The sequence below is a fragment of the Sus scrofa genome, chromosome 14 (genome assembly GCF_000003025.6).
Source record: "Sus scrofa isolate TJ Tabasco breed Duroc chromosome 14, Sscrofa11.1, whole genome shotgun sequence".
NCBI classification, from domain to species: Eukaryota; Metazoa; Chordata; class Mammalia; order Artiodactyla; family Suidae; genus Sus; species Sus scrofa.
This window is the reverse complement of record NC_010456.5, coordinates 63,516,078-63,536,583: the sequence shown is the minus strand read 5'-3', so window position 1 is coordinate 63,536,583 and position 20,506 is coordinate 63,516,078. Positions and strand designations below refer to the sequence as shown.

General features: G+C 42.6%; 1 protein-coding gene and 1 long non-coding RNA gene across 2 annotated transcripts in view; one reads left to right on the top strand and one right to left on the bottom strand.

The window, feature by feature from the left end:
* The window catches only part of ANK3 (ankyrin 3), a 393,067-nt gene that overhangs the window by 272,637 nt on the left and 99,924 nt on the right, over positions 1-20,506 (top strand). The window contains 2 exon segments of the mRNA XM_005671012.3: positions 6,483-6,606; positions 12,446-12,548. Of these exon segments, the coding sequence (XP_005671069.2) occupies positions 6,483-6,606; positions 12,446-12,548 (227 nt within the window).
* LOC102158192 lies at positions 662-5,521 on the bottom strand. Its single transcript, XR_307563.3, has 2 exons — positions 5,230-5,521; positions 662-4,860 (listed from the first exon to the last, which is right to left on the bottom strand). It is a non-coding gene; the product is annotated as an uncharacterized LOC102158192 (long non-coding RNA).

The window sequence follows — 20,506 nt, the reverse complement described above, 5'->3', positions numbered from 1 at the left end:
AACCTAGTCATGAAAGAGGACTAGAAAGTAGAAGTGAAATACCTCTGAACAGCTTCTATTATTTGGGAAATGGTGGGATTCCAGGTTGATTTGGGGTATTTTGTGTTCTTCTATAAACATTTCCCAGCCTCTGGTATTTTATTGTCAGAAATGGATTAACAATAATAACATCACTGCTCCTGATTTTGAAAGATGTAACATCTATTCCAAATAGGCGAGACCTCCTCTTGTGGCATTTACCTCTGTGCTCCTCCTGGATTTTGTCTACACTAATCATATTCCGAGCTGCAGAGCTAATTCTAATTGATTAGGGATGCATTAGGCAACCGACCTGTGACCTCTTGGCTTTACCTTTGAACCTTGTCATTTTTCATTACCCTCTGTTCCCACTACTTACTCCAATGTCACAACCCACCTATAAACTCAGTAGTTTGGACTTCCCATTGTGGCCCAGGGGGTTAAGAACCCGACTAGTGTCCATGAGGAGGCAGGTGTGATCCCTGGCCTCACTCAGTGGATTAAGGATCTTGTGTTGCCGCAAGGGGCAGCATAGGTCACACGCACAGCATGGATCTGGCGTTGTTGTGGCTGTGGTGTAGGCTGGCAGCTGCAGCTCAGATTCAACCCCTAGCCTGGGAACTTCCATATGCTGCAGGTGTGGCTCTAAAAAGAAAAAAACAAAAAACAAGAAACAAAAACTCAGTAGTTTAATGTGTTATCATCATCTCCCAAGGGTATGTGAGTTAACAGGGTTCAGCTGGGTTCTTGAGATCTTTCAAGAGGCTCCAGTCAAAGAGCAACTGAATCAGGAGTAGCATGGCGGGGGTTCAGTGAGGGTGGTAGGAACAGCCGAGCGCTGACTGGCATCTCTCGCCACACGGCTACCTTGGCCACACGGCTACCTTGACTTTCTTTACACTTGTACATGAGGTGGCCTCATGGTCCTCCAGTTTCTTGCCTTGGGATGGACTTCCCCTGACCAAGTGTTCCAAAGAGACTCAGGTTGAAACTGCAAGGTGTCTTTTATGTCAAACACCAAAGTCATGTAAAATCACTTCCTCTGCAGTTTATTGTTCAAAGATCGAGCCAGCCCAGACTTTAAAAGAGTTCAGTGCACAAGGCATGGATACAAGGGGACTTGGCTCATCAGATGGGATGAAGACAGCATCTTTTTTTTTTTTTTTTTTTTTTGCCTTTTCTAGGGCTGCTCCTGCCTCATATGGAGGTTCCCAGGCTAGGGGTCCAATTAGAGCTGTAGCCGCCGACCCACACCACAGTTCACAGCGATGCCAGATCCCCAACCCACTGAGCAAGGCCAGGGATTGAACCCGAAATCTGATGGCTCCTAGTCGGATTCGCTAACCACTGCGCCATGACGGGAACTCCAACAGCATCTTTAAAGACCAGCTACCACACCATCCTTGCCAGAAAACAGTCAGATTTATCTTTAACACAACAGTTAGGCCACTGCACCAGACTCTTCTAGGAAACATAAACCCACACGAATACTTAGTAAGTAAAAATGTGTGTGTTTTGGTAATCTATACATATTTTTTTTTAAGCTAAAGATATCTGCTATTGTATGAGTGTTGTTCATTCATAGAATTACTTTTGTTGGCTTATACACATTTGTACCTGTTGGTCAGAAGCTGCTACCTAATCAAAATATTTTTGGATTATAAAATGGATTAGAGGCCATTAATGAGTCAGTACAGTTCATCTCATTCCTTTCTGCTCTTTGGTATAGGAGTGTGTTACACTATATGATAATTATAGACTATTTTGTTCATTGAGAATGATTTAGTTGTTAATATTATTCATTCATTCATTTATTCAGTCAGTCACTGCACCAGACGGGAACTCCAATAGTAGCATTTTAGGTGATAACTATGTGAGTTCAGATGTTTGGGCTGTGTTACAGAATAATGCTAACAATTAGTGCTGATTAAGCCCTTTCTTTGTGCATTATTTCATTTAATCCCCCCCCAAGAGATTTTAGGCAGAGTTGTTATTTCCAGTTTACTAGAGGTTGAAACTGTGACTCAGAGTAAACAGCATTCCAAAGGTCACTTAATCAATAAGCGATGAAGCTTCAATTTGAATCCAGGCAAAATTGCATTAAGATAACATCATTGCCTTTATTTCTAAATTCCTTGCCCTTTAGGAACAGTTTTCACCATTCTAAAATGGTAAATACATAATTACTTAATTACTATCACTAAATAGTCCTAAGAATATTCTGAGTAATCTCGGGCCAAACGTATTGACACCTCCCACCCCCATCCCAACTCTGGGCTTCTTTTGGTTTCATAGTGACCATTTCTGAAGTCTAAGAAGGATGTGTAAAAAAAGACTAGAAGCTTAATTTTATCAAAATTTTACTGTATACCAGTCATCAAGCTTGGTGTGCCAAAAGAGTATGAAGTTGTGTGGTATGTAGATGGGAGAAAAGGCCAAACCGCCCACCTCTTTAATAAAAGCAGTCATGAGTTCCAAAAATATTTATGGTGCACTAGGCCCAGGAAAATTTGGGTTCCTGATTTGGGGTTCTCACTAACCCACAGGAGAGACTCAGCATGTATTTTTCCTGCCAATATAGTCTAATAAGACAAGCCTGCCTGAGTGGCACCTAATTTAAGATGGTGAATGGTGGGAGAGAGGAGTTCTAGAAAAAGTAAAAAATTGGAGAAATCACTCAGGAGAAGAGGGGTAAAGCTTCCTTCAAGGGAGTCCACCCATTGTGGTTCAAAGTCTAAAGACTTTCAGGAATTCTAGGGCCTCAAAGAATTCTGCATAACAGAGGGACAGGAGGGATGTGGTGAGAGTCTGGGCCAGGTGTGTGTGTGTGTGTGTGTGTGTGTGTGTGCGTGTGCGTGTGTGTGTGTGTGTGTGTGTGTGTGCGTGCGCGCGCACCCGCAGCATATGGAGGTTCCCAGGCTAGGGGTCGAATTGGAGCTATAGCCACTGGCCTATGCCACAGCCACACCAGATCCAAGCCACCTCTGCAACCTACGCCACAGCTCACAGCAATGCCAGATCCTTAACCCACTAAGCGAGGCCAGGGATAGAACCTGAGTCTTCATGAATGCTAGTCAGGTTTGTTTCCTCTAAGCCACAATGGGAACTCCTGGCCCAGGAGTCTTAAGAAAGGAACCTTTCATTGTAGGCCTTGTTGGGAAGCTTGAATGAATGTTTTCATCCAACCAGGCTTTGCTAAGAAGTTTGTATTTTAAGTGCAGAAGTGCAAAACAGATTCAACCTCAGACGTTTTTACCATCTTTAACCACGATTTTCCCCTTCCTTTCTTTACATGGTTGGAAATGCTTCTTCTTCTTACGTTTGTATTATTATTTTTTGGAATATTTTTCAATATGGGCCAGGCCTTATTCTGAATGGCTTTCCCTGTATTTCTGCCTATTGAGGATGTTGATTAAAGCTGGGCTGATCAATTGAAAGCACTGGGTGTCATATCAGCTTAATACATGAGTCATTATTTATGCATTTATCCCTGAACGACAAATCTGTTCTCCACTTCATCGGCCGCTACAGATTCACGTTTCTGTATATTTAGGTAACAATCCAGGAGAGATGCTACCTCATGAAAAAGTGCTGCAGACCACTTACTTCAGTTTCAAAACCCTTGACACTCTTTAGTTCATGCTCTAGCCATTCTGAGAAAAAGCGATTGAAACTGCCTCTCCTGTGGACCCTGATGCAGGATGCAGAAGTCCCGCTACGGCCAACAGAAACAGGGTAGAGCGCTGGGAGGGGAGGCCAGAAGCCCCCAGGAAGGGTAACAGGGCAATAGCTCAGTGATAGAAGCCCCTCCCGGCTGCCTCCATCCCCCCCACCCAGCAGGCAGCCGAGACCTCCACAGCCGAGCCAGCTCCCTCCTGCCTTGCATCCTCTCCAGGGATCCCTCCAGGAGACAGGACCAGTTAGTTCCTCTGAGCCGATTAAAGAGTTGAAAGAACATGTGCGGAAGATAAAACAGAACGTCCACTACTGTTTCCCCAGCTTGTCTCACTTCTGCTCCTTTCCTCCCACTCTGGATAAAAAGCAGCAGTTGAGGAGGGTGTCCTGCAGCGCCGCTTGGAGAATTGTGGCAGTCACCACCCTTTCCCTCTGCCCTGCAGGTTCCCAAGCTCAACTTCAGGGCAGGCCCTCCCTCTTTCTCTCCCCCCCCACCCCTTCCACCTGACGGGGACCATAAATAACCCAGGCTCCTGGTGTTCCCAGCTGAGAACAAAGTTACAGTTTGCCTGGAACTCTCAGGCCACTCCCTGCTCTGGCCACTTCTTTGTTTTCTTCTCCTGCTTTTCCTCCACCTGGGTTGGCTGTTTCTTCTTTCAGGCTGGAGAATAAGGTCCTCCTAGTTAAACGCGGGAGCTCTTGCTGCTGGCTCTCCCTGGATGGAAGGCTGTCTCGGTTACCCGGTTAGGCATCAGGGCGACGGTATCAAATTACGGAAAGTCTACACTGGAGGAGTCCTCATATTTACATACAAATAACTCAGGGGCTTGCATTTATGTCACCATTCGGTCCTGCTAGAGGCTTGCCAGAGGAGTTTTTAATCCAATCAGAAGGAGCTTTAAAAGGATGTCTGCGGACTGATCAAAAAGGATCTTAATCTCAATTAAATGTAGCCAGATTTTTCTTCTTTTTTTTTTTTTTTCCATCAAAAATACTGAAAATCCTGGGACACTGATGAGTCGGAAAAGATGTGTAATTTCTCAGGTGCCTATGGGGAGAAGATGAGGGGAACTTGGAGGTGGTGATGAAGACGGTGGATCCAACCCAGGGATTGGTTTGTTTGGGCTGATTTTGGAGGTAGATTCTAAATCACTGCCTGAGGAATTCCTGGAAACATCAGGAAGACATTTGATCAGCCCAGCCTGGTGGAAATGGCTTTACCACAGAGTAAGATCTTACTTTACGTCGTGCTTGGTGTGTGCTGTTTTTGTTTTCTATGTAGTGAATGTGCAAATAGCCCAGCCGTAAATAAGTTACTTAAAATAATCTCTGTGTACCGGGTGGCCGTCCAAAGTTGATCTGTTTAGTTTTTACACTTGCCAAAAAAAAACCCGTAGTTGATAGTGTATTTTTAGCTTTGATTGGTAATTTAAAAGCAGAGCTCTTGCGGTTTCCTGAGTTTAAATGAATGGAAATTATAAACGGTGCTGAGTGAAGGGTTGGAAAAATATAGCTGGAATGGGTGAAATCGCTTACCTTTGAGAAAACATAACATCCCCCGCCTTTGAAATCTTGCTCGGCCAGCCAAGCTTGTATCCAGAAGGAGAACAAGAGTAAAAAGAAGGTAGGGTTTGCCTGTTTGTGGAAGGAACTTTTCCACAGCCCATGCTGCATTTTGAGAAGGATAGGAAACGTCCCAGAGGGCAAAAGGCATCTGGAAAACCTGCCCTGTCACTCCTGGAATGTGGTTTTTCCGTGTGAGGTCATGTTATACGTGTGTAGCTAGTAAAAGTATTTTACGCAATTAACTCTTTGTACTGACAGTGAAAGAGCCACTGCCCTAGTGCTTCTTTCTGACTGCTGAAGCCCCCATTTGATCTCTCTAGAAGGCAGAGCTGCTTTCTGAGGGGGGTTCAAGCACTGTTAATTGGCTAGACTTCAGAACGGTTCAAAATGGATGTGTTTCAAGGCTCCCCAGTTGAGCAGTTGTAGTTCAGATTCCATAACTTGTTTTTGTTTGTTAGTTTGTTTGTTTACAAAAACTCACAATTGATGGGGTTCCTGTCATGGCGCAGTGGTCCATGAATCCGACTAGGAACCATGAGGTTGCGGGTTTGATCCCTGACCTTGCTTAGTGGTTAAGGATCCAGCATTGCCATGAGCTATGGTGTAGGTCGAAAAGGCGGCTCGAATCCTGCATTGCTCTAGCTGTGGCGTAGGCCGACAGCTACAGCTCCGATTCGACCCCTAGCCTAGGTACCTCCATATGCCGAGGGTGTGGCCCTAGAAAAGGCAAAAAAGACAAAAAAAAAATTGAAATCCTCTATGTGTGTGAAGACCATTTACAATAAAGTCTGTTATCGTCCCTCGTGTAATTTCCAGAACAGGAAATGGAGCGGTGCCTCTTGCTTTGCAATCCAGGTCCATTCAAACAAGCTGCCCTCATCATGGTCAGGCCAGGAAAACTCTAGCTGACGGTAAAAGATGTACGTTTCTGGTCAGCTGGGGCTTGAAGAAGGGAAGAAGTAGAGAGAGGGGAAGTGTTTTAAAATTGGTACTCAATGCCAGGAGCTCTTTCTGCCACTTAAATGCACTTGTGAAATTGTGGACTAACCTCTATCTATACTTTTTCTTTCTAAACAGCAGTTACAAATATTATCCAGGGGATGGGGAAAATGGATATGAGAAAATGGGTGATTTGCTAATGACCGAAGGAACCGTTTTCTCCACAACGGACACGTTTTTCCAAAGGGATGCTTCTGACTAGGGCTTGCTTTGTACATCCGCAGGCGAAGATGCAGTGACAGGTGACACTGACAAGTATCTTGGACCACAGGACCTTAAGGAACTGGGTGATGATTCTTTGCCTGCCGAGGGTTACGTGGGCTTCAGTCTGGGGGCCCGGTCTGCCAGGTATTTTTATCATTGCTCTTTTTGTTCATCGTGAATTTAAAACTACCATGATGTGTCATAAACCAAAATCATTCTCATGTTTCACATGATCCCCAGATGCGCTTTTTAGATGAGGACATGAAAGTGCTGAAATGTTCTCAACTCCAGTACACATGCTCTGCTATTTTCCTTTGTGGTTTTCAGTCCTTACTTTTACATTACTGGACATGTTAATCATTTGTTCTGTTTCTCCCCCACCACCCTATCCCTTAGAGCTGCAGCTGGGCTTCAAGCATAATAGCAAAAGAGCCCCCCTCCAAACTGGGAGAACCCATCTGGGTCACGTGTTTCAAAATTAAATTTGGTTCTCTAGTGAAGGGAAAATCCTATTTTCCCATGTGTAAGAAGTGTGTGTGTTGATTGCTCACCCTTCTCTCTGTTGCTCAAAGAGCAATTTATAATTGAGACTTAAAAGAGCATTCTTGGGGGAAAAAATTACATGTTGTGTATTGGAATTGTCTATTAAGGTTTGAGTACCTCTTGGAAAACTATGCCATCTGTTTGTTTACAAGGGACATGTGAAGAGTGAAACAGCACATCCCCAAAAGTCAGGCAGGAATGGTGGCAAAAAACTAGTGCTTAAAACCAAAGTGTAGAACTTGTGGAAAACTTTGGTTCCAGTCTATCTGACACGGGGTGAAAGAAACAGGACCTCATACAGAATTTGGGGACCTCTTTCCCCTGGTTGGATTAACAGCATGTTTGCTGACAGTCAAGTTATTTTAAAGCTAATAATTAAACCTTCTAAAGCCAGAGCCCTGGGGACATTTTCCTACAGTTTAAGGATCTGTTGTAAAAAGTTTCATTGTCTGATAGTAAATGGCACTTCCCACAAAGTAAACCCGAGAGTTTATGCTGCCAGTTTAGATGCTGAATTGATTTTTCTTGGAATCAGTCTTTCTTTTTTTCATAGAATTTGGAAACTTGTGTAACTTTTTTAGAATTTTGCTTTACATGTATATTTATAAACGGCCTTAAAGTGTCCTTGTAGCAGATGTCTTTATCAAAGAAGGGAAAAATACCTTTATAAAAATATGTCGTATTTCAGGTAATCACAGATAACAAGTTTCAGCTGAAAATATGCAGACTCAAAGAGTCTCAAGGGAAAACTCTAGCAATTTAATAGCTTTTGTAATCTAATAGCTGGTTCTCTTCTTCAGAAAATATATAAAAGCTACATTTCATGACTTAATCCTTTGTATATAGAAAGTTGTAGCTGCTGACCTCCCATGAGAGATGAAACTAGAATATTGTCTCATCATTTTTTTAGAAGACAGTTCTGAGGCTTTCACATTTCTAGCTTCGATTGCACCATTATTATTTGTTGCTGTTATATGTAACTCATTTTTTTTTACATTGGCAACTGATGTTATGCTCAGAGGTAAACATTTTTAAAAATTTGTAAAGCCTCCATGTTATTTTTCAATATTGTTAAGAGTATTACCAAGTTCTGAGTGTAACATTTAAAAAGGAATACATTCAATGTGTAACTCATTCAACCATAACATTTTTTTCTTTTTTCCCCTGATTTTTTTTTTTTGCTTTCCACTTCTCCTGTTTTTTCTAAAAATACTTAAAAATAGCCCCAAGATCAGGTAAGAAGATACAGCACTTTGACAGTGTTCTCTACCCTTCCCTGACTCATTTTCTCATCTTTATTTTCTTAAGCATTGTGCTGTGCTGTGCTGTGCTGCCATGTGCTTTTTTTCCTTTTTTGTTTCCTTGCTCAGCTCTAGAAAATCCGTTCTGTGATTTGAGAAAATTAGCAAGTAACTAAATGATAAGCCATGTTACTTATTCAAATTTGACTGAACACTTAAGGAATGTATTTCCCTTAACAGTGTTGTCTGGTGCATGAAGTTCTGGGTAAAATTGCACTGGGTTTAAAGGGAAAGTCTTGATGCAAAGGGCTGTCATTTGTGCTATCTTATTTGAGTTGTGCTAGGTGCATTAGTGTAACTTTGGAATTCCGAGGCATGTGTTTTTCTCACACTTCCTCTGCTTCACACTTAGGGTGTACTGATGGCTGTGAATAATACCTTCAACCTCAATGAAAAACCATTGAATACTTTCCATTCCCTCCAGACCCCCATGCAAATAATCTCTCACTTTAGTAGCTGAAAGTACTTCTTTGTATTAAGGATTCAGAGTGAAGCTTGATGCATTTCATGGGCTCCACCTGCCTAATGTAAATTGGTCAGGCGTAAGAATGATGTTAAGTGACATATGAAACGAAGGCATCTTTAGACTTTGCCATTGATAGGTCCCAATTCTAGGCTCTGTTCTTTAGTTGGCATTCATATATAAGTTAAAAGAAAGAAAGGATATTTTAAAAAATATAAGCAGCAGTTCCCTGGTGGCTCAGCAGGTTAAGGATCCAGCCGCTGCTATGGCTCTGGTTCAGGTCCTGGCCCAGGAACTTCCGCATGCTTCGAGCTTAGCCAAAAAAAAATTAATCAAAAAAATTCAGGAGTTCCCGTCGTGGCGCAGTGGTTAACGAATCCGACTAGGAACCATGAGGTTGCGGGTTCGGTCCCTGCCCTTGCTCAGTGGGTTAACGATCCAGCACTGCCGTGAGCTGTGGTGTAGGTTGCAGACGCGGCTCGGATCCCACGTTGCTGTGGCTCTGGCATAGGCCGGGGGCAACAGCTCTGATTCGACCCCTAGCCTGGGAACCTCCATATGCCGTGGGAGCGGCCCAAGAAATAGCTAAAAAGACAAAAAATTAAAAAAAAAAATTCAGCAAATATTAGATTTAAAAACTAAAGCTAAAATGAATATAAAATCCTTAAAAAAAACTTTTAAGTATTTGTTCTTATATTCGATAAAAGATTTCTCACGTACCACCAATATTAGCATAAGCCATGGAAACCGTAATTTAAAGAAATGAATGTCTGATGCAGAGTGAGGAGGTTCCCAAGCCTCTCAAATCACACCCACTGGGGTAAAGTAGAGTCTTGCTCTAAGTACTTAGAAGTTGCTCTAGCTACTGGTGTGGCCCCCAAGATTATTTAAATCCACATGAGATAAAGTTAAATTCAGCTCTTCCATCACACGAGCCCCACTTCAGGTGCTCAGTGTTTGGGCCAGTGTAGGCAGAGTACAAGTGCATCATTTGGCTGAAGAAGAAAATTCTGTTGGATCGTGTTGAATGAGGGACTAGAAAGGGAATTCCTGCCTTTAGGAAGTTTATATTGTGCCTGAGAGAAGGGAAGGGGCTAGGAATAGGAGTAAGAACAAGAATGAAGTTTTGCAATGGAAACAGGGAAAAAAAAAAAAAAAGAAAGTGTTGGGTTATATGATTGTGCCCTAGAGGGCCGTGCAAGCCATCAGAGTCACACAGCTTGCTAGGTAAGCTCTAGGCAGGGATAATGTTCCTTTTTTTTTTTTTTAAATATATATATTTCTATATCCAGTTTCCAATATTGTGTGCTGCTCATAATAGTCACTTAGTAAGTATTTGCTGGATGCACTAAATGATGGCTCTATTTTGAGGTCAGAGATCCCTCTGAGATTCTGGAGAAGGCTGAGGCTCTAATCCTGGAAGAATGTACCCATTCATTTGTGTAGACACTTAGAATAACGCCTCTCATTTAGACACCTCTGTGTCTTGATACAAAAATACCCACTTTTAGATAATATTTAGTATATCCAAAATATATCCGTAGATGCCTTTAGTAAAGGTGGCAGAGAAAATGTATCATTTTGTGTAAGCACAGAGTCATTCTTTGTTTACCTCTTCTTTGCTCTTTCCCCTGTCAAGCACAGACAAAGCAAGACAAGGTCAAAGTCTGCCATGGTTAGATTCAGTTTATTCGTTCATAGGTAGGGCTACTTCCCATGGTCCTTGTCCTCTACCCTAGAAAGGATGCCACCGAAAGAGAAGGGGCTGTATGTCCACCATGCTGGTTCTGGGCTGCCCATCATTAAGGAGCCAATTCCAGACTACAGCTAAGCAGTCTCGTATTCTGCAGCTCTCTTCCAAGGAGAACACTGTAGGAAGCCTCAGACCCCTTTCAAAATGGGAGGCAGTGAAAAGCTACCTCACGACAGCCTACCATGACAGGCGAGGTACGGAGGTAATGGGAAATGGCCTCGAAATATCTCTTCCTGTCTCCATCAGTTCTGTTCCTGAAGGATCACGAGGGGTTCTACCAAGGCTCAGATGAACTGCCATCCCCATCTGCCAGCGTACCCTCTATAGATACATGTAGGGTTACCAGAGTCACTTACTCTATGGGTTTCTTTTTTTAAATTGAGATATAGGGAGTTCCTTTCATGGGTCAGCAGTAATGAACCCAACTAGCATCCATGAGGATGTGGGTTCAATCCCTGGCCTCACTCAGTGGGTTAAGGATCCAGTGAGGTCACAGATAGGGCTTGGGTCCCACATTGCTGTGGCTGTGGCATAGGCCAGCAGCTACAGTTCTGATTCGACTCCTAGGCCAGGAACTTCCATATGCCTCAGGTGCAGCCCTAAAAAAAAAGACAGAAAAAAAAAAGAAAAAAAAAAAGATTTATCTGGTATATAACCTAGTTTCAGATATCTAACATAATGATTTGATATATGTATATATTGTGAAATGATCACAGTTAAGTCTAGTTAACCTCCATCACCATCCAGAGTTGCACTTTTTTTTTTTTAACAATTTGAACCTTTAAGATCTACTTTCTTAGAACTTTCAAGTAGGCAAAACAGGATTATAAACTATAGGCAGCAGGCTCTCCATGACATCCCCAGGACCTCTTATTTTATAACTGGAAGTTTATACCTCTGACCACCTTCGCCCATGTTGCCCATCCCCCAAGAGGCCCAGGTGGTGAGTAGCACTTCAGGACATCAGGGGTCCTGCACTCTGGGAAGTTCAAGGCTGTGTGGAGGATTTGAGAGAGGCTAGAAGAGAAAACAGTAAAAGGAGTGAAGAAAAAAGAGCACAGGAAAGGAAGACCAAATAATCATACATGGAATTTGAATTTTTTTAAGGCCAGAAAGATGGCAAAGAAGATCATGTAAGGGGTATTCATACTAGTACTTCTTTTTTCATGTTTTCCATGAGTAGAACTATAAATCAGAGCTCTGGATAGGTTAGTTCCCAAAGTTTTATTAATGGGTACATTTACAGCAGGCATAATTCCATTTAATAGTGCAAGCTAGAAGTTCCCTTCATGACTCAGTGGTTAACAAACCCAACTAGGATCCATGAGGATGTGGGTTCAATCCCTGGCCTCACTCAGTGGGTTAAGGATCTGGCGTTGCATGAGCTGTGGTGTAGGTGGCAGACTTGGCTTCGACCCCACGTGGCTGTGGCTGTGCCATAGGCCAGCAGCCATAGCTCCGATTCGCCCCCTAACCTGGCAACTTTCATATGCGGTGGGCATGGCCCTAAAAAAAAGGCAGAAAAAAAAAATGGTACAAACTAGGTAAAAATGGAAAGGAAACTCTAAAATGAGGTCTTAACAACAACAAAAATCTCTCAAATTATCCAGAGTCATCTGGTTTTTCTCACTTGTCATAGTGGTTCGACTGTCATAGTGAAACATCTCAAGTTTTCATTCATTTCATCTCACAGACATAACACCCAATGGCCTGATTTTAAACAAAACCTGATCATCAGGTGGTCTAAGCTTAAGAAATGTCCTCAAAAATAAGGAATTTTATTTTTGATGATGTCTTTTCCAGAATGCCTTTCATTGATGTTTTTAGCCATCTTGCCTGTTCTTAAAAGTGCATGCATTAATATTCTTTTATTCATCTCATCATCATCTCCCACCCTTGAACGGTTAACTGTAACTACAACAGCCTCCGCTCCTTCAGTTCGGATAGGTCTTACACCTTGAACAGAAGCTCCTACGCCCGGGACAGCATGATGATCGAAGAACTCCTGGTGCCATCCAAAGAGCAGGTATGCATCCTTCGCAGAATAATCTCTCATCGTTAAACTTTCACGTGTATGATCGAATCACGCTCTTGGTCACACGGTGAGAACTCTTATTTCTGCATGTGTGATATAACATTTGTAAGTCTTCCTGTCCTGCCAGTTAAAGAAAAAAATCAGTGTTCCACAAATGAACCTCCTCTGCAGACCCATCTCTGAAATCCCACAGAGAGGCACTTTGAAAGCCCTGGGAAAGGCATGGATAACTTTCTCCTTTCTAGGCTAAATCTTGCCATGTTTTAAAGAGTTAATAATCATCTGTAGCTAAAGTCACTGACATTATCCACATGGATGTTTGATTTTTCTCAACAAACTGTGTATGCACAGTGGAATTTGCTGACATGGTTTTCAGCAAGTTAAAGATTAGATTGGTCACGTTTTTGGTCCCTTAGCCTGGGATGGGCCTTTTCAAGGTGTTGCCGGTATTCTGCTTTCTTCCAGAATCTCTGCTAGGATCATTTGGTGCTTATGCAATGTCTTCTTTCTGGTAATGGTGGTTAAATGGAGGTTGGTTAAGAGGTCCTAGCACCAGAGTCCTGCTGCGTATGTGCTCAGAATGGGTCATTATTCTAGAAACACACAATACATGGTTTTAAATATGCAGAGTCAGGATGAAATGTGTTATGGTCAGGGTAATGATGAATGAAACCATTTAGGCTATAAAACTACTTTGGAAGATGGCTTATAATATTTAGCAATGTCAATAATTGGTGAAATCATGCTGGACTTCTTGATTCACTACATAATGAAGGTAAATTGGAGCAGATAAATAAGTGATAGACACTTATTATCACCAAAATAAAGGTCGACCAGCAGATAGTCAGACCGTGGTTGTTCCCACCTGTCTGGAGATGCCGACCTCCAGACTCACAGGTGTACGTCGTGCTTCATAAAGACCTGCAGTGCCTAGTGTAATGCTGTATACTCTCTAGAACATTCTTTGCAAGCCTTACAGAGGTGACTATAGTGGCTCTTCAGTATTTGGTCAAACAAAACACCCTTTGTAGAGTGATTGTAGGGGCATGCCATGGTTTAAGTGGGTGTTAGCACCAGAGGAAGTACTTGGCTTAAACAATGAAGCTAAACTTTTAGGTGTAAAGTGTGGCCCCAGGTATTAGTTGAGATTTTCTGAAGAACTCTCTGCTTGGCTGTTAGCTGTGGTCATTATCCTAGTTGGGTAATCCTGATCTCTTTATGGTCTCAATTGAAGTGGAATGTTACTGGATATATTGGTAACACTTAGAAATGTCAAAATACCTGAAATTTAGAGTTCCTTTGTGGCTCAGTGGGTTAAGGATCCAGCATCATCACTGCTGTGGCATGGGTTTGATCCTGGGCCCCTGGACTTCCACATGCTGCTGATGCAGCCAAAAAAATGAATCCAAAATAAAACAGAAAAAAACAACATAGCTAAAATTCTCTATGCTCTAAGGAAACCCCATAAAACTTACAAAATTGCAGGTGAAAGGTGATCCCTTGGTTACCAGTAAAACATTGCTGTGAGGTAGCACATATGCCTAGATCTATAATGGAGTAGCAGGTCCTCGAGTGAACCTAACTATGGCTGATATTTCAGAATATATACTTGTTTGGGGGCAAGCACCTGAAATGGGGACCACCACTACCCCATCACCATGACCGCATCACTGCCACCATCACCACCACCACCACGATTATCATTATGACCTCACCATCACCATGACCCCCATAACTCCCCATCACCATAACCCCATCACTGCCACCATCACCTCTCCCACTACCATCACCACCACTTTTACCGCCATAGTTACGCAACCTCTCAGTTTCTGCACATCAGCCTTAAAGTAAAATTTAAATGTTTGCGATGCTACAAGGCTATAAACACTTTTTTTTTTTTTTTTTTTTTTTTTTTGTCTTTTTGCCATCTCTTGGGCTGTTCTTGCGGCATATGGAGGTTCCCAGGCTAGGGGTCGAATCAGAGCTGTAGCCGCCGGCCTAGGCCAGAGCCACAGCAACGCGGGATCCGAGCCCTGTCTGCAACCTACACCACAGCTCACAGCAACACTGGATCCTTAACCCGCTGAGCAAGGCCAGGGATCGAACCCACAACCTCATGGTTCTTAGTCAGATTCGTTAACCACTGCGCCGCGACAAGAACTCCTATAAACACTTCTAAGGATTCTCATACCATGACCTGTTAGCTACTACCAAGATTTACTTACTCAGGTAGAATGGCAGGGCAGCGTTTACCCTGAACGAAAGATTTGTGAAAAGAAATGAAGGCTAGAGAGAACTTTCGAGGTAAAACTGATCTTCTTTTGTACACTTCGTTACTAACTCAATTTCATGGATACCGCTGTGGACATCGCAGACCCTCCTGTAGACCAGTCAAAAGAAAGCAGAGCTTAGGACACACTGAAAGCAATACAAATAAATCCTAAGTTAATAACTGCAAAAGCAGGAAGTTGCTTTCTTTAATGGCCACAAAGAATCCATGGTCTGACAGGCATTTCTCATGGAACTAGTGTGTTTAGTGAGCACATTACATGACTCCATGATAAATTCACCAGGGATTTGGAAAAAAAAAAAAAATATATATATATATATATATATATATATATATATATATATATAGGAGCTCGTGTTGTGGCTCATTGGGTTAAGGACCCAACATTGTCTCCATGATGAGGCAGGTTCAATCTCTGGCCTCGCTCAATGGCTTTAGGAACCAGAGTGCTGCAAGCTACAGCATAGGTCACAGATGTGTCTGGGATCTACTGTTGCTGTGGCTGTGACATAGGCCTCAGCTGCAGCTCCAATTCGACCCCTAGCCTGAGAACTTCCAGATGCCACAGGTATGGCCCTAAAAAGAAAAATAAAGGTATGAAAAGTACAAAGACATCTTAGGAATAGTTAGGGGCACTTGGAAATGTACTGGCTATACCGTTAGGAAATTATTGATCATTTTCTTAACAGTGATAATAGTATCGAAGCTATACAGGGAACTCTCTCTCTTCCAGGGGGTATGCATTGCTGAAGTTTTTAGGAATGAAGTAATATTTAAGTCAGACATTTATTTTCTTCTTTTTTTTTGTCTTTTCTAGGGCCACTCCCGCAGCATATGGAGGTTCCCAGGCTAGCGGTCTAATCGGAGCTGTAGCCACTGGCCTACACCACAGCCACAGCAACACCGGATCCTTAACCCACTGAGCAAGGCCAGGGATTGAACCCATATAACCTCATGGTTCCTAGTCGGATTCATTAACCACTGAGCCACAATGGGAACTCCAGCCATTTATTTTCTGTGGTTCTGCCAAGAGTCCTATGTGTAGAGGGAGAGAAAAAAAAATCAAATATGGCAAAATATTAATTGTTGAATCTAGGTGGAGTATATATGGGTATTCCTTATATAGTTTTTTCAACTTTTGTATTTGTAAAAAAATTAAAGTAAAATGAAATAAAACTTGGAGGAAAGGGGAAAATAAATTCTGAAGGAGATGGAGTAACTTATTTAGTCCCTAGTGTCTTATTCACTATAGAAGAGAAAGAAAAGGCTAATTCCTCAAAAGAGAAGCTTTAAGAGAGGAGTCTAGTTCCACTGGCCATTGACTCATGAGAAGCATTTACCTCAGAAGTGCATTGGAACATTTTTTTTTTAATTAAGGGACAAAATTATTAGTTTATGTCTATCATATCCCCAAATTGGCATATATAAATTTCAAAACAGTTTCTCCACAGTATTGATTTTATCTGAAAGCATGTGAGCACCCTTAAATATTTAGAATTCCTAAAGCAATGACATATGACTTACTGTCAGATTTAAAACTGCCCTGTCTTTGCCCAGTTCAAGTTGCATTGACAAGGTGAAAAATGAATAAAAATTAACTCACTGTGAGTTTCTTTTCTTTTTATTAAACAAGAGTAGAGCTCACCCATACAAAGCAGAGCTACCTCTTTATTATCCTGCTGCTGATTAGTCAGTTTGCACATTAACCACAGTTAAAGTACAATTGAGACCCAAGATAATTAGCACAGGTCTGCCAGCCCCGTATTCCTAAGAACCTGTGGTGATTTGAAGGCAGGTATGGAGGCCAGAGCTGGGGAGCCAGGCTGAGAGAAGGAAGCCCATCCCCATTCTCTGCTGGGCCTTAACATGCTTAGTCTCTAAGCCACTTAATCCCCTTTGGATACCAGGAGGGGACTCTTTTGTACTGTGCTGTTGGGTTATCAGTGGACTCCGTATTCCTCTACCTTGTAATCAAGAGTCACCTGCAGATATACTGCTGAAAATGTATATGTAATAAATCATGTCTCGTGTTTGTCAGAAGATTTTATTATTGAAGGCAGTAACACCCAGCCCTGACTCCTTCTGAAAATCACCTGGAGAACCTTTAAAGAGATGATTGGTCAGTTCCTGATTCAGGGGGTCTGAGGGGCGTGGGCTTGAGATTTTTAAATGGGCCCAGAGTTGAAAGGCACTGATTCCAAGTTAGAATTCTTTTATTTTTTCCTTTTTAAAGCCATAGCACCCATGGCATATGGAAGTTCCTGCACTAGGAGTTGAATCAGAGTTGCAGCTGGGGCCTACGCCACAGCCACAGCAACTCTGGATCCAAGCCACATTTGCAACCTATGTCATAACTTGCAGCAGCACTGGATCCTCAACCCACTGACATGCCAGGGGTCGAACCTGCATCCTCACAGACACCATGTTAGGTTCTCAGCCTGCTGAGCCACAATGGGAACTCCCAAGTCGGAGTTCTTAATTGTGGGCATAGTTTGGAATCATCAAGGGGCCCTTTGGAGATAAGATGCTGATGGAATTAGTCTCCCTGGCTGGGTTCTTGGATTCATGTGTTTTTTTTGGTTTTTTTTTTTGTTTTGTTTGTTTTGTTGTTGTTGTTGTTGTTGTTGTTGTTGTTTTGGGCTGAAGTGTGCAGCGGCTTGATGATGGATCTTAGTTTCCAGACTTGGGATTGAATCCAGGCCACAGCGGTGAAAGTGCCCAGTCCTAACCACTAGACCACCAGGGAACTCCCTGCATCTGTTTTTTTTTTAAAGTTCCACAGGTGATTCTGGGGTGTACCTCCAGTTAGGAACCACTGACTTAAAGCAGCTCTGGCTGGCATCTTTTTGTGTATTGGTCAGTCAACAACTAATGTATTTGTTTTAAAAGCTGAAATTTTATGTATCTGGATGTCTTAGGGCAAAATCTGTGCTTGGAATCATTGCTTTCCAAATTGGAGGTAATAATGAAAAGAGATTACTATACACTAAAGCCTGTTTGTCTAGGATGAATATAATAGGCAGATTCTTTGATTTCTTCTGACATAATTATTAAAAGCAGCTGTCTGATGGGGCTTAGGTAGTTGCCTATGTGATCCAGATCCACCAGTTCGCATTACATAAATGGAATGCGATTCACAGGATGCTTGCAGTGATGGTGTTGAAAATATCTCCTAGGAGATCCTGTTGTGGCTCAGCAGAAGTGAACCTGACTAGTATCCATGAGGATGCAGGTTCGATCCCTGGCCTCACAGCGTTTCCATGAGCTGTGGTGTAGGTCACAGATGTGGCCCTGGTTGAGCATTGCTATGGCTATGGTGTAGGCCAGCAGCTGCAGCTCTGATTTGACCCCTAGCCTGGGAATTTCCATATGCTGCAGGTACAGCTCTAAAAAGACAGAAAAGACAAAGAAAAAGAAAACATGTCCTATACTGTGCCAGGCACTATTCTGAGTGTTTGAGAATTCACTGAGAATAGTTTTGAATTGACTCCTTTAGATCTCACAAAAGCTCTATGAAGTTATCACCCCATTAAAAAAATGAAGATGAGTTCTCTTATGATGTAGCAAGTTAAGGATCTGGGGTTGTCACTGCAGTGGCTTGAGTTGCTGCTGTGGTACAAGTTTGATCCCTGGCCCAGTCACTTCCATATGTCAAGGGTGTGGCCAAAAAAAAAATTGAAGAAACTGAGGCACAGACAGCTGATATAACTTGCCCCAGGGACATAGCTGGCAAATGGCAGAGTCACTGGCCATCTGGCTCCAGGCTGCTTCCTTTTAATACTACCCCGCTGTCTGTCCGCACTGCCAGTGAGAGAGCCCATAACTTGACATTCTGGCCTCCAGGATCTCAGACTTCTTAACAGGGGTGGGTGTTGTACCATCATCTATATCCTTTTTTTTTTTTTTTTCCTTTTTTTGCCACCTCATGCAGCGGAAGTCTTAGATCCTAGACCAGAGATTGAACCTGGGCCACAGCAGTGGAAACACCATGTCCTAACCACTAGACCCCCAGGGAACTCCCCATACCATCATCCACATCCATATTTTCATCATGATAGGTTGTATTTAGACATGTGTTCTTCATTACGCTTATTTGTATTCTAATAATAAAAGTTCTTACTGAATGTGCTCTAAAAGGAACTGACAACAGGTCCAGCTTATATTCAGCAACACTTTATGAAAATGATGGAGAAAATGATTATACTAAAAACTATAACATATAAGGCATCATTAAAAAAATGGAAATATGGAGTTTCCGTCGTGGCACAGGGGAAACAAATCCTACTAGTAACCATGAGGTTGCAGATTTGATCCCTGGCCTTGCTCAGTGAGTTAAGGATCCAGCATTGCCATGAGCTGTGGTGTAGGTCACAGATGCGGCTCAGATCTGGTGTTGCTGTGGCTCCGGCATAGGCCAGCAGCTACAGCTCTGATTAGACCCCTAGCCTGGGAACCTCCATATGCTGCAGGTGTGGCCATAAAAAGACCAAAACAAGAAAAAAAAAAAAAAGAATGAAATTTTTGACCTTTGCTTAGATATGAGGTGGAAGCTCTAGTGTTCTAAAAATATTTTACAAGCTTCCCAGTCAATTACACTTCTTTCAATGACCCTGGAAGTCATTGGGATGCACACTGTAGGCAGAAACAGTCAATTCAGTGTGATTTCTGATAGTTCTTCAAAGATGAGAGAAGAGTTATAAATCACTAGGAACATGGGTTTTCACCTGTAGACACCCATCCCACTTTAGGTGGCAGTGACAGGATCTGATGATCAAACCCTTATGCCCATCCTTTTCTCAGCCAGTGTAGTTTAAAAGGGGCCGAGTCCCTTCCCACTTCTCTGCCAAGGATGGGCCTTGAATCTGGGCATTCAAAGGATTCCTCTTCCTAGGTTATAGTGATTACAGGAGGGCGAAATATAAAATCTAAGCCAATTTAACGAGACTTTGTCTGCTTTCAGGGTTGCTAAGCAGTAAAGGTGACATAAACCCGAAACTGGGGACAGGGGTGTGGAGCATGAGAAAAAACAATTCCTATCATCTTTTGAGCTATGGCTGGATTCAGCCACACCTGAAGCTATACCACTCAGATTTTCCCACTGTATATATAAACTCATAAACTAATCTTAGTCTCCCTGCCCCATGTTTAGCCAGTTTCATTTGGATTTCTTTCCTCACTAATCTGCTTGCACTTGGTGGTGGCCAAACCTGGCATGAACAACCGCATCTCAAAGCAACATGGGAAGTCTTCTAGCATCTTGAAGGACAGTGCCACCTTGAGGTTCTCTTATTTTATGCTTTTTCTCTATAAATAAATCTCATTTTAACTAAATAAAAAGAAAATGAGCTGGGATGTAAGAGACTAGCTATAAACCTGGGTATTGCCAAGCAAAACTCTTAGAAAGGGGTTCTTGGCTACTTGGCCACGAAGGAATGATCCACTTCCATTTCCTTTCAGTTCTGTTGATACAGAGGCATTGCGTCTATGGAAAGAGGGAAGGGAGGCAGCTGGCCTTGGGGCAGAGGGAGTCAGGGTGGGGGACAGGTGGGAGGGGGGCTGTCTCTCTCTGATTAGATTGCTTTCACTTTGCAGGCTTCCTTTTTCAGAGCAGATTTGCCCCCATGGTTTCTGTCTGAGGGGACTAGTAGCAGGGCTTCAA